General features: G+C 55.6%; 1 protein-coding gene across 1 annotated transcript; it reads left to right on the forward strand.

The window, feature by feature from the left end:
• Positions 1 to 4,406: 4,406 nt before the first annotated feature.
• LOC130142996 (eotaxin-like) lies at positions 4,407 to 6,901 on the forward strand. The gene is made up of 4 exons (XM_056325520.1): positions 4,407 to 4,567; positions 5,152 to 5,272; positions 5,388 to 5,565; positions 5,899 to 6,901. The coding sequence occupies exons 1-3, from the start codon at positions 4,450 to 4,452 to the stop codon at positions 5,548 to 5,550; spliced, it is 402 nt and encodes a 133-aa protein (XP_056181495.1). The 5' UTR covers positions 4,407 to 4,449; the 3' UTR covers positions 5,551 to 5,565; positions 5,899 to 6,901.
• Positions 6,902 to 13,878: the final 6,977 nt, after the last annotated feature.

Below are 13,878 nucleotides of genomic sequence, written 5' to 3' on the forward strand. Positions count from 1 at the left end.
GATCTGGGAAGCACTATGGGCATCACTGCATACCATGCAGAGGACACTGTAGGAAGAAGGTATCTTTCCATGGCACAGGACCCATTTGGGTCCCTCTCAGCCTGCTCACTACGCCCCTGCACATTTTCCAGCAGCAAGCCTGTCCTGCCCCAAAGCACCTGAGTCCCTCTGCAGGCACATTAGCAACCAAAGAGTTAACTCCTTGCACCCACACCTAGCTGGGAAGCCAAATTTCTACCTGACCTGGGGTGGAGGCAAACTTCTGGCAGAAGACCCTGTCTAAGCTCAGCCGGGTCCAGCATCCATGTGCAGGGAGTCCCAGGGCTTCCCTGCCCTTCCCAGCATGTTGTGCTCATCCTGTTCTTCCCATCAGCCTTGCTGAATGTCAGGGAATGGTGAGGCAGCCAGCAGGGAGCCTGCCTGGCTCGTGTGCTGCCAGCTTCCAGCAATTCTTTCCTGCTTCCCGAGCATCGTTTCACTATATGGCATTTCTATACGGTGTGCCTGGCAGGCAGCCCACTCCCCTTCCCAGCCACGGGGGTTTTCCATGCTGGGCTTTGCAAACTACCTCTGCGCTGTGTCCTGGGAATCGAGGCCTCTGCAGGAAGGAATTTGCTGGTCAGCGCGGAGCTGAGCTGTGCGACCCTGTTCCTGTTAGCAGTGAGTTTAACTTGGAGGCAGCATCCAAAAGGATTTGGAAATTCCCAGTCCCCCTTTTTGGCTCCCCTTGATGCCTTTGGTCCATGCATGTACCTGAGAAGCCTCTTCTCCCAGGCCTGAGCCACCTGGGGAGCAGACCCTGCTGCCTGGTTAAGCAGGATGGAACTGGGGGGATTTTGCAGGGCTGAAGGGCAGCTCATGGCTGGGTGAGCAGAGGACTGAGCAGTCAGGAAAGAGGATCTCCTGGCATTACATGGGGTGAGGTGCCAGGAGGCTGTGATGCTGGAAGCCAGGGAACTAATTCGCAGGTGAACTCCACGTTCTGGTGCTGAGGTGCAGGGTGCAAACACGGGATGGAGGCTTGAATGAGTCCTGACAAACTGCCACAGTGCTTTCACTGCCTGGGAAAGGCTTACAAGCAAGGCAGTTTGGTGACCTTTGCTGTGTCCCCACTGTTTTCTCAAACTCAGTGTGTGGGGACACCATAGTTTCTGCCTAGAACACCCTGTCCTCTTCCGGCAGTCTGGCCACAGGGATGCACGAAGGGCTGCCCGAGCATGGAGGCACCATTTCATGAAGCCCTGTTGCAAAGGCTCTGTACGGTGCCTGACACAGATCTTGAGGCCAGAAAGGCATTCCCTGTAGCTGAGACACTGCAAAGGGGCATCCTGCCTGGTTATGTCCCCTTCCCAGTGTCTGCCTCGATCCTGCACCTCTGAGTTCTGGGAAAAAGCTGATGCCTGCAGGAGCCCAAGCTGGGTTTATGTGAGTGTGTGCAAGAAATTGTGCCTGACCAGAGCAGCCTCTGGAGGCAGCCGCTGTTGGAGCACCCTACAAAACCTTGCCTCTACCCACCACCTCCAGCAGCTCCTCTGTATCCCAGAAGTTCAGTTTGCTTTGTGACCCCCCTGCAAAGAGGGATGCTTAACCCTCTCTCGCTGCCAGAAGCTCCCTGCTTTCTCCTTGAGCTGGGGGGACAGGTGATAGAGCAAGGCACTTGGAGAGGAAGGAGTAAACAGGGGGTGTGAGACAGAAGGGAGGCAGGAGGTGAGGTGGGGCACAGACCCTCAGGCCTGTTTCCATGGGGCCCTGCTACTCAGACATGCAGGTGTGTCTGCATTGCTCAGCCAGGGCAATGGCTGAGTACTCCTGCTCTAAGTTTGTTCCCCCCTGCATGTTCTTCAAACCACCTTTCCTAGAAGGACTGGATTGAGGTTCTGCTCAGCCAGCTGTTTTCTTCGGGGTGCAAATCACAGCAACTAGAGAATTGCCAAAGACTGATGGCTGTGAAAGAAATGTGTGTCCTGAATGTACTCAGCAGCTCAGACCATGTTTGGGGCTGGCCTCTGGCCAGAGGATGCTGTTGCGGTGTCTTGAAAACACACAGAGAGCCAGGGACTTTCCAGGATCCTGATGCCATGGCCGGGGCTGGGACTGGGCAAGGAAAGGATCTGAGCTCTGTGCTGGGACCACAGAGCTCTTCAGGAGCTCATGGAGTCCTGGACTGGACTGTTCTGTGCTGAGGGTAGCCTGTGACATGTCTCTCCTCCCTCCACATCACTTGTCCTCGTACCACATAGGCTCTGCAGAGACCTGACCAGGGTGGATGACTGTAGAATGAGTGCTCCCTCAGCTTCTCCAGCACAGGGACAGTGTTCAGCCCATGCCAAGAGTGGGAGTTCATCCAGGTGCTCAGCACCCAGGCACTGCTACCTGGAGGGGTTGCACAGGTAAGGGCTGGAAAGGCAGTAAGTGCCAGCATGGATTTCCTTTTCCTGCCCTGTCCTGATGCCACTGGTGCTTTGGGGTTGGAGGGATGGGTGACAGCACATAGGATGCCTTCAGGGATCAGTTCCCCAGGTTGCCAGGCACCCTGGGGAGTAGCATCCCACTGGCAACCCGCTGCGGCCCATGGCCTGTGCCTGCCACATGCCCCAGGAGCTGCTGTCTGAGGCCACACTGACCTTGGTGCTGCACGGCTGTGTGGGGAGCTGCGGTACCCCCATCCAAGCACCGGGCACATGGGCACCTTCAGCATGGGAGCTCCCTTTCTCTTCTGCATGGGTGAAGGAGGAAGCCCCAGGAGTGCAGCCCTGGATCCCACACTGCCCCAGGCACCCAGCTTTCCCCCGAGGAAGGCAGCAAGCTGCTGCAGCTTGCTGGTCTCCTGGCCCAAGAGAGGGCTGCAGGGCAGTTGTTGGTAAGCCCCCCGACCATGACTCCAGTGTCTCCCCCTCCCTGATGAGGGGGGAAAGCGTGTGGGCATCTTATCGCAGCTCTGCTTTCTACAGCAGCCAGGACTTTGGTCTCCCCCTAGGTTACTCATTGCTTTTAATAACTGTTTATGTGGGTCCTTATCAGGGACCGGTGAAAAGTCCCGGGGCTGCACTCCAGGTCACTGGCAGGGGCCTGGTAGGAGGCTTGGACCCCACTGGCATCGAATAGACCCCATCTAGGCTCTGCATCCCACTTGGGTTCCCAGGACACGGCTGACATGGGCAGTGAGACTGGGGCTGGCCCAGGAGCTGAAAGCCAGGATGGGTGAAGGGGGGCTGTTAGCAGTGGAGTGGTGAAGCTGGGGGTGGCATGGCAAAGGAGGTTCCTTGTTAGTGGGGGCTGTGCAGGGGAGCTGGAGACATGCTGGGGCCTGGCTCTTCTCAGAGGGTAGGGTGAGAGGTAGTGGCACCGGATGCATCAAGGGAAATTCCAATTAAATAGTGGGGAAAACATTTTCAACATGAGAACATTCCAAGCACTGGAACAGGTTGCCCAAAGTGGTTGTGGAACCTCCATCCTTGGTCTGTTCTAGACCATGTTGTGGTGACTGCATGAAAATGTGGAGGTGTCTGGCCATCCCCTCCTCAGAGCAGGACCAATGTTACAGCGGGCTGCTCAAGGTTTGGTCCAGCTACATGGCCACCTCTTTGGGTGGCCATTGCCACCACAGGGGTGCCCTGAGAGCTCCTGTCCAGCTCCTGCAGTCCACTTCTGCACAGCCCCCATCTTACCAGGCATGCCCAACCTTTCCCACTGCACAAGGTCACACCGTTGTGACCATGGGACTTTGTATCTTGCCTGTGTTAAACCTCAGGAGGTTTCTACCAGCCCATTCCTCCAGCTGGTGGAGGTTCCCACTCATCCTCAGCTTCCCACAATTTGGCACCAGCACCAATGTATGGTGGGCTGTGCTATCTCCCCCAGTGCCATTTGCAGTCTAGCCCTTGTGCCTCCCAGCCCTACAGATGTGTTCAGCTGTTCAGGGAGGTCCCCAAGGCAGCCAGACAGGGATGGAGGTCTGGGGGCTGGGATCTGGGGTCACCCTGAGCCCCTTCTCTCACCTGTGTGGGTGTGTGGCTTGGCCTGGGGGCAAAGCACAAGGTGGGAAAGCAGAACATATCAACTCCTTGGTTTCCCTAATGGCTTGGCCACCTGCCAGAGTCCCTGCCCTGGGAACAAACAGGCAAGCAGCAACATCCGACCCTCTGAGAGCAGGTAGTGGCAGGTTGTGAGACTGAGTAGGAAACAGGAGCCCACAAACTCATTTATCCGTGATGGGGGCCATGTCTCCGGCATGCCCCCCACCTGGCACCCTGTGCCATGATGGGCAGCTGGGAACAAGACAGGACGTGTCTGTAAAGGGGGGCTTGCAGCTTACAGGAATCCCCCACCCTCCTGCTTCTGCATCACCCAGCCCTTGGCTGACTGGTGGGCTGCCTGCCAGGCTGGCCGAAAATGAAAGCAAAGCGTCCAGGGATAAATAGGAGCAGCCTCAGCACAAGGCAGCAGTGCATGTCCTGCTCCCCAGCCTTGCCCAGCTTGTCACCCCTGGCACCCACCATGGCGCTGCGCCTCCTGCTGCTGCTGCTGCTCCTGCTGGCTGCTATCCTCGCCATTACCGAGGCTCAAGGTGAGGGGTGAGACGCCCTCCTGCCCACCTGTGGGGTGGGATGGGGCAAGGGATATGGGTGTTTGACAGGGTCTGCACAGGGTGCTGGGTGGTGCGGTCGCAGTGTGTGGTGGGTGTTTGTGGGGTGTTTGGGTGTGTGGATGGCTGCGGGTGTGGGGTTTGCAGTGCAGTTGTGTGTTGGTGTGTGTGTTTGTGCACCTGATAGGTGTGTGGCCTTGGCTTGCAGGGCTTGCTTGGCTTGGGAGCGTGTCTGTGTGCATGTGGCTGGTGGGGCAGCAGCACCCCGAGCTGAAACACACAGGCAGGAGAACGAGGTTCAGTCTCTTTGCAAGGAGCTTGTCTCTGCCTGTTTCCCCTCTGTTGGCGGTGAAATTGGAGCCACATATCCCTGGGGAAGGGTCTGACCGGCAGCTGGGCACTGACACCGAGAGCTCCTACACTCACGTGCTGCTCCAGCATCTCTCCCACAAATGACACCAAACGAGCCCTGTGCCATCGGCCAGCTGTGCTGTGCTGCCCTGGGGCTGGGAAGGTGCCCTGGCTCTGTGAGGGTCCGAAATCCCACATCCTGCCCTTTCCCCCAGGCATTGGCAGCTCACCCTCTGACTGCTGCCTGAAGTACAGCCGGAAAGCCATCCCCAGCAGCTGGGTGAAGTCCTACAGCCTCCAGGGACCTGAGTCGGGATGTCTGCTGCGTGCTGTTGTGTAAGTACCTTGCTATGGTTGAGACCACTGCGATCGGTTTGGCTCCAGCCGAACACTCCTTCTCCATGTCCTCCTCCTGCCCAGCCCTAGGGAAACTTTCTGCCTGCACCCCCAGGTTTACCACCAAGAGGAACAAGAAGATCTGTGCCTCTCCCACTGACTCTGCTGTCCAGAAGCTGATGGAGAACCTGGACAAGAAGGTCAAAAATAAGAAGAAGAAGGGACAGCCCCCACGTCCCAGGGGCAAACCCAAGCAGCAGAAGCAGCAGCGGGTCTAAGTCAGGCCTGAAGAGGTAGGCAAGGGGGAGGGGGGAGCAGCAGGGTGATGGGGTGAGGGTGCTGCCCCCCTTCCGAGATCCATCTTCATAAGATGCCAGGCATCCAGCTCGTGGAGCTGAGCCTAGTAGGGCTGCCAGAGCCTTGACTGAAGCACAGAAGCATTTAGGGCATGGCTCCCTCCTGGTCTGTGCTTGCCTTAAAATCAGATTTGTTTCTGGAGCTGCTGGGACAAGGCAATGCTTTGGGGACACGCAAGATGTGCCATGCAAGGCAATGGTATCCCAGCTGGGGTGGGTGATCTCACTGAGACCCTCTCCACCTCACTGCCCCCTCCTTGCCCTCCTTAGGACGGACGCCTTCCCCACTGACGACCGACCCACTGCCTGGCAATGGACATCCACAGACCACCCGCACACCCACTGGCCCCAGGGCGAGGACAGGGCTGGCGGAGAGGCTGCCCTTGGCTCTGAGCCGCCTCAGCGCTGCTGTGCCTGCCGCAGAGATTCACCCAGCCGGGACCCCTGCACCGGCTGGGTGCTCTCGGCAGTCAGGGGCACCTAGGTCCTCACTCGCCGCACAGCCGTGCCAGCGGGGACCTGGACCCGCATGGGAGCTGGGCTGTGGCCTCGAGCGGGACGTGGGCAGCCTTCCCACCAGAGGGGATTTCTGTAGCCTGGCAGGATGGCAGCTTTTCCTATGACTTTTTTTTGGGTTTTTTATACATTTGTATTTATATTTAAAGACTATGCTTTCATTCAATCTTCCTGGAAGGCTTTACTTCTGGCTCCTTGTGCTTCACAGAGTACCCTTTATGCTTACAGGCTGGCTTTTCTGGAAGATTGCTCTTATTTTTCTACCAAATAAACGACGGCTGTGTTTCATTTCTCTCTCACCTGTTTCCTCCTTTTTGGCTTGCAGGGCTGTGGGGTGCCAGGCCGGTCCCACATTCCCGTGGCCCTGCCCAGGCTGCTTGCTGGGCGCTTCCTTGCAGAGCAATTAATAGCAGCTGGGATGGAGAGTTTGAGGACAGCAGAGGTGACAGTGTGGCTATGTGTCTGGGCTGTTCTAGGCTTTCTCTTTGGCTTTTATAACATGCTTTTGCAGTGTAGTGTGGAAGAAGATAGTTAGGATTTATCCTTTTCATTTATTTTTTTTTTTTAGATATAAAATTGCAATGAAATCAGAACAAATTGTTAATTTTAGTGGAATTTTACCCTTTTATCTCCCTTGGTTTTGCTGTGATTTGCAGTGATCCAGACATTATTAGGCCAAGTATTCTGTTTTCTGGGAGGAAAAAAAAGAAAGGAAAAAAAAAAAGGAAAAAAAAAAAAGAAAAAAAAAAAGAAAGAAGCTAAAGAAAGTCTTATATACTTTCTTCCCAAATCTGAAAAGCCCACTTGGTGAAAACTGCGTGTGCGGCTGTGCACATAGGGGAATAGAAGACTTCGAAAAATTCATCACAGACACGCTGCAGCTGTTTGAGAGCAGCTCTATCCCAAACCTTCAGTAAAATAAGAACTCACTAACCTGAGGACACCAAAAGGTGAGACTGCAAGTAGAGGGGGGACAGATGCCCAGGACAGGGCTGGTGGGGAAGTAGATTCTCCCTGTGCTTGCAAACCCCCTCCAGCATGCTGAGAAGAGGCAAGTCGAGCAGCTACACTGCAGCTGCAAGTGCTATCTGCTCGCAGAGACTTCAGGCACGGACTTTGGTCAGTAAAGGTCTATTAAGTCATATAATTGCAATAATAGGATTTGCAGAGCTTGATAGTATCAGCAAAGGCTGTGTGTTGGCTGGAGTAAAGCTTGTAGCTGAATGTTTCTATCAAGCACGTTTATCTGGCTTGATTGCTTTATTAGGCAGGCATTTAGGTCTATTATTTTAAGGCTGTGTAAAGAAACTGTGAAGTCCAAGATACCGCTGTGAGTATGGGACGGGTGCTGAGCTGGCTCTGTGCTGCCCTCACCTCCACGTGGGAGTATGCAGCCATCTGCCAGACCAGCTTTTGGACAGGATGTGAGGCAATAAAATATATCCTTTACAACCAAACGCACTCATTCTGGCTGTTGTGACGGGCTTTGATGGGGTGGGAAGGGCTGTGCGAGGGGCTGCTCTCCTGCCCTGTACACATCATCCCACGGGTCCTGGCTTTTGTAGCACTGCCGGGTGCTGCATCCCTGGAATGCAGGGGCTGGCAGCTGCTGGTATGGGGAAACGGGACCACATAAATTCCCTCCCGCGCAGCTGTGTTGCCCAGCAAGATGAAGTTGCCTTGTTTGCTCAGCCGTCCCCACCAAGGGGTCCTGAGGTGCCAGCAAACATAAGGGCACAAAATGGTTTTGTACGTGATGTCCTTTGTTCACGGCTGAGCCCGTCCCTCCAACTCTGACGCCCCCAGACAATCAGTGCTTGCTCAAAGCAGGGGCTGTGTGCTTCCAGCCACTTTGGGAAAACACCACTAAAACAAGTTATTAACGAGGCTGTGCTCTGGCCTGGGCTTTGCTGGGAGCCTGGGAACTGACACCCACGCACGGAGTCAGCTGAGGCTACCATGGGAGGGCTGGAGGCGGCCCTGTGTTTGCTGGGGATGCGCTGCATCCAGCCCTGTGAGACTGACCCTTCCTTCTGTAAGACTCCTTGTTGTGCTGGTGGTGGTGTCAGGGGATTGTGAAACGATTGCAAAAAAACCCTGGAAATGAGGCCCAGCTGAATATGTCTGCAACCACGATCAGCAAAGCACAAGCAGATGGCAGGAGTGAGCCAGCATGTGACATGTGTCCTGGTGGCTCTGTGATTGCATATGTAAACACCACAGGGGTGTTTTTTTTTCTCTTCAGATGATAGGTGGGCATTGGGCTAAAACAGGTTATAAAGATGTGCCCATGGGGGTGCTCTAATTTACCCTAAAATTTACCCTGAAAGCAGGGCTTGTGGAAGAGCACTGGCATTTGTCCCATGCTCAGGCACAGATAGCTACTCAGGAAGGCACACATGAGCATGGACACAGATGACAAATGCAGTCCCAAGTGTGCCTGTGCCTGCACACACACGGACATTTGCACACCACTTCCAGCTTTACTGCAGAATGCTGCTTTTAAGGAAAATAACGTGTCAGTGTTAGTGAGAGCTTTTTGCTGGTGAGGCAGGTGGCCACAGTGCTGCCATGGTGAGATGGCACCACCAAAACACCTCTGAGGAGGTTCCCTGCGAGAGGCTGAGGGGAGCGGCAATGGGGTAGGATCTTCAGTGTGCAGCAGAGGCCAAAACCCTTTCCGCACAGAGAAGCTGAATCCACAGGCCCCAGCGGATACAACCGATGTAAAGAAGATGCTCTAAGATGATGCCGCAGTGAAGCAGCAGGGGAGGATTCACACAGTCATACCCCTGCGCAGGGCAAACCTGCTGCTTTGCCTCACGTGCAAAGACAAGGCAGCATCAATGCGGTGTGTGCCGGGGCAGCAGGCGTGCAAGGGCTGTACGAGCCTGCCTAGGCGTTAGGCAGGGAAAGCGAGAAAGTTACAACCATGTCAAGCAGAGCAAAAAGTTAGGAGAGCTTGGCCACCCTGGAGCAGAAAGGTTTCAATGACAGCAGAAAGTAGCCAGGCAAGACAGAAACCACGGAGTGTAGCCAAGAAAAGGGAGGACTTGAACACAGGCCAAATGATTAGCTCAATTTTTTAGTTGGTGCAGACAGTGCTCTGGGCTTGTGCCCAGAGTGTGCTGGACTGTGACGCCAGGCTGAGCTCCAGCACGGCTCACCTGGAGACACACACACTGGCTCCATCCCCCTGCCCCACGCCGTTCCCAAGAAGCAGGATCTGGCTATGCTGCAGCGGCCCGACAGGTGCCAAAGGCTGTTTCTGGGGCTGCATGGGTGCTAGAGGGGCTATGGTTTCCAGCTGAGCCTTCAAGGTCTGTTTTGGTGCTCTCTCCACCAACACTGCCCTTCTGGGGTCTGCCATGGTCTTGATTGCAAAGAGGAGGTGGGAAAGTAGCTGGTGGGCAATAGGGACTCCTAGCCTCCCTGCCTCAAGGTATTTCCTAGTCCTGGCCGTCTCTTGGCACCCATCTTGTCCTAGAGGTCCCCAGCCCAGAGCATCCTCTCAACCCTTTCTTTGCCTACATGTAGCTCCCAACCACTCTCCCTCCCCCTGTCCTCTGTTTTTCTGGCTGGAGACCCTTGGTTGTGGGGTGTCCTCATGCTGCCGGTCCTCCTTCTACTCCCCCAGACCTCCAGGTCCTTCTGCTTCCCTCCCATCCTGCTGGAGATTGCAGACCTGCTCCTGGGCTGCAGCTCTCCAAGGCATGGTGGTAGAGCATCTGCTATCCTCTGAGGATGTCCTGTGGTGGGGCCAATGTGAACTGTGTCACAGAGCTGCATCAGACCAAAAACCTTACAGCCTCCTCTGTCCGGTGTCAGTCTAAAAGCCAACAGAACAGTGAAAGGGAGCAGCCCCCAAGGGTTTGGTCCATCCCATGTGCTTTTAGATCTGTCCACAGGTGAGTTTGTTGTGCAGCCTCACCAGGAATCCTTCCTGTCAAGCCACATGGGAGATGGCAAGGAAATTGCTGATGGGCTGCTTTTCGCACAGGTCTCCAAGCTGTTCCCCAGCCACCTTCTTGTGAAAACCCAGGAGAGGCTGCAAAGAGGACAAGGCAGCATGATGGCAGGGAGCCAGGGCTGGGGGCATCCCACTTAGCTGCTGACATCTCGGTGATGTCATAGCACGTCTAAGGACATTTGCAGGAAGCACCTGGCTGGGAAACTACGCAGCCCAAGGATGATGCTGAGGGACACGTGTGTTGCAGGGACCCTGGGAGATGGGTGCTCACCCAGGGGATGTTGAGCCGGACCCAGGTAAAAGGTCTTGGCTCTGCTGCCCATCACCTGTGGTGACCTCAGCATCAACGACGCTGAAGCCAATGAGTGTTAGGGATAGACGGATTCTAACAGAGCAGGAATTGGCACCTTCTGCATCACACTTAGCCAGATCCTTAGGACCATCTCTGATCCCTCTGGACAAAGGCGTGACTTGCTCTTTTTTGACCCTTAACTCCATTTAAATTGGTTTGACTGGGTTCTCTCAGCTAGAGGAGATCCAGTGGGGCTCCAAGCCCCATGGGCTGGCAGTGGTCCCAGTCCTCATGCTGCACTAGAACCGGGACTGCAATGGGAGCTATGCGGGAGGCTCCCTTGTGCTGGGAGTTGCAAGGGAAATTGAAACAGCTGCAACGCCTGCCCAGTATTTCCCAATGAGGTGAATGCAGCCAGGCCAGATCCTGCCCTAGGGACTGACTATGCCTGGAATTTGCTGAAATTCCCCCTTTGCCTTTCCAGCTCTGTAGCTCAGAGGTGCAAAGCAGAGCACCACAAGGTACCCCAGGAACATGCCAGAATCCACACACTGGTGGGGAGCAGCTGCCCTGGGGGGTCCCACAGCCAGCAGATCTCTGAGAGGGTGGCGGCATGGCTGCTGCTCCCCAAGGAAAGCCAGGGGATGGAGGGGATGCTCACATGGCCCATTTACATTTTGATGGGTTGGATTCCCATGGGGATCCCCTCATATGCGTGGTTTCCACTTTAATTAACAACTGTGTTACCAAGGCTTCTGCAGGGGTGAACACTCAGGGATGCTTTGTACTGCCTGTGGTGTCCTCGGGGATGGAGCTCCAGCACTCCCAAATTGCTCTGGATGAGGCTTAAATGGGTCAGCATACACAATGCTCTCCCCTCTTCCCAAATTGCACTGCATCCCCTGACCCTTCCCTGCCTGCATGTGCCTCTGAAGTGCCTGGACCCCAAAACATCCTCTCTTCACCTGCACCATCTCTTCAGCTCTGTGAGGGGGATGGGGTGACCTCCCTGCATGCCACAGGGATGCACTTCAGAGATGACCATTCTCTTCTTAGAAATCCCACTGACCCCACTGGAGGTGGGGGGAAACCCATCACATCCCCCTTTCGCAATGTAAGTGGAAAGCCCCCTTCTTTACCCTCCGGTGTCCCTCATGGGGAGCAGAGGTGACTGGAGCAGCCATGCTTTCACCCACTTGGCACCCAGACAGCTGCCAGGAGGAGGCAGAGGCTCTCTTTCCTGCCCATGGGTCAGCAGGCACTGTAAGCAGCTGAAAGGCAGGGACTCCCCTGCAGCCAGAGGCCGTTAAGGGGTTCACCCCGAGAAGGACTGTATTCCCAACACTGAACACGCTTCTTCTGGTGTGTGGCCAGCTGGGAGCCAGCAGCAGACGGTAGTCACAGGAAAGTGGCTGGGGACACCTCCCACTTGCCAAGGGGACCAGGACCCCAGCAGTGCCTGGAGGGGTGTCCCACAGGATGGGAACCCCAGCACCCCTTGGCAGCCCTTGGGCATGCTCCAGTAGTTGCCAAACCCACCGAACAGGCAAGGAGGTGAGGGCATGCTGTCAGGCAGCACCCCTAGCACCCCTTGTCAGTGGGTCGGGGCTCTGCTCTTGGGACCCCCTTTTTGCAGGGGGCTCTGAGTTTGCAGAGGGAGGAGCCAGCTCTGGGTTAGAAGCAGCTGCTCATGTAGGTCTGACCACCAGCACCCAGGAACTGTCACCTTCCCTGCTGTGGCATCTCTTTGGTGCACCCTGGGGAAATCAAGCGGAGACCAGGTCCCAGAGCCAGCCTGAACCCCCAAACCCACAGGCAGGCTGGGGCTGATGACTGACACTAACCCTCCACCACCTAAATTCCCCTTCTGCCAGCCAAGATTTCTCTCCAATAGTTTGTGAGTGCTAGAAGAAGGCAGGTGCTGACTGAAGTTAAGCTGGCACATCCTGTTTGTGCCACTCATCCAGCCTACCAGCCCCTGTGTACCCCTTTGGCACAGTGCCAGCTTGCTGGAGCACAGGAGCACAGGAACGGCTGGAGGCCATGCTCTCCTGACAGGGGACACCACCTCATGCAGGAGGCTTGTGCCAGTGCCAGTGCAGGGATGGAGAACCTTGGCTGGTGGTATGGCTGGAATCTCCTCTTGCTTCTTACCATGGAGCAGGCAAGGAGCAGAGCTCACTATCTCCTACTGCTGAGAGGAGCAGAGGGACCCACTGAGGTCCCTGGGTCCCATCTGTGTGTCTTGTCCTCTGGTAGATATTTGTCCCTGTGGAAGGGCTGTGCACTGCTCTCTGTCAAGGTGCTAGGGCAGGCTGGAGCTGGAGCAAGGGAGAGGGGGTAAGGACAGAGATTCTGCTCCAGGATTTGTTCACCCTGTGCGGAAATATTTTTCCTACCATCAACAGGAATTTCCCTGGGTGCAGCTGGTGCATTGCCTTTCATCCTGCCCTGGGCCCCTCCAAGAAAAGCCTGACTCTGGCATCTCTCCAAATCCCTACAAGGCAGCTGCTGGCGGCAGTGAGACCCCCTTCACCATTCCCTCCCTGGGCTGCACAGCCCTACTGCTCTCAGAATCCTGCATGCTATGTATCAGGGGTGAAGCAGGGTGGTGAGGGCACATCACTGCAGGTGGCACTGACACTGTGGTGAGTCACCATCCCAAGGAGAAACAGCTCCCATCCCTGCTCTCCTGTGAGGGTTTTGAGCTGGAGTGCTGGTCTTCACTCCCTGCAGTGCCCACGCAGCTGGTGAGCTGCTGGCACCCAGCGCCATGCACACAACTTCTGTGGGGGATTTCTTCTCTTGTGCTGAGAAAGCCTGTTTCCAGGAAGATCTGTAGCTGCCTTTGGCTATCAGCCCACTGAGACACCTGGAAACCAGGTTGTTTTTTGGTACATGAGATTGCAGACCTGGAGCAGAGCATGCTGGTTGAGATCTCCTCCATCCACTAGCTTTGGATGTGCCTGCCAGGCAGGCACTGGGGAGGGCAGGGGGAGCAAGCCAGGCTCCCCTGACCAGATGGGGAAGATCAGGGGGAGCCAGGCATTACCCCAGCACCAATACGTACACAAAAAGTGGGGCTGCGGCAAGTTCTCCCCCCAGCATCAGTGTGTTGAGCCTATGCAATATCTAATGAGAATGTTCCAGAGATGTCCTGAAGAAGTGACTGGGAAATGTATGGGGTGAGACCACCTATGTGCTTGCCCAGGGCCCTGGGGCACTTTTGCAGGGTAAAGGGACCCTGGAGCTGCTCTGGCCCTGACCAGCAACCCCTGTGGCTCAGGTGCTGGCAGTGGAGGACAGAAGCTGTTTGGCTCTGACCAGCTGGTTGCAGGGAAAGCAGTCAGGATATTCGGGAACTGCTCAAAGATTAAAATCAGCCTGTGGCAAGACTTGTTGCAACTTCCCACCCCTCTTCCCCAAAAGAAAGTGAAAGCCACAAACTGGAAGGATAAATAGGCAGCAGGAA

Source organism: Falco biarmicus, chromosome Z, assembly GCF_023638135.1.
Source record: "Falco biarmicus isolate bFalBia1 chromosome Z, bFalBia1.pri, whole genome shotgun sequence".
Classification (NCBI taxonomy): Eukaryota; Metazoa; Chordata; class Aves; order Falconiformes; family Falconidae; genus Falco; species Falco biarmicus.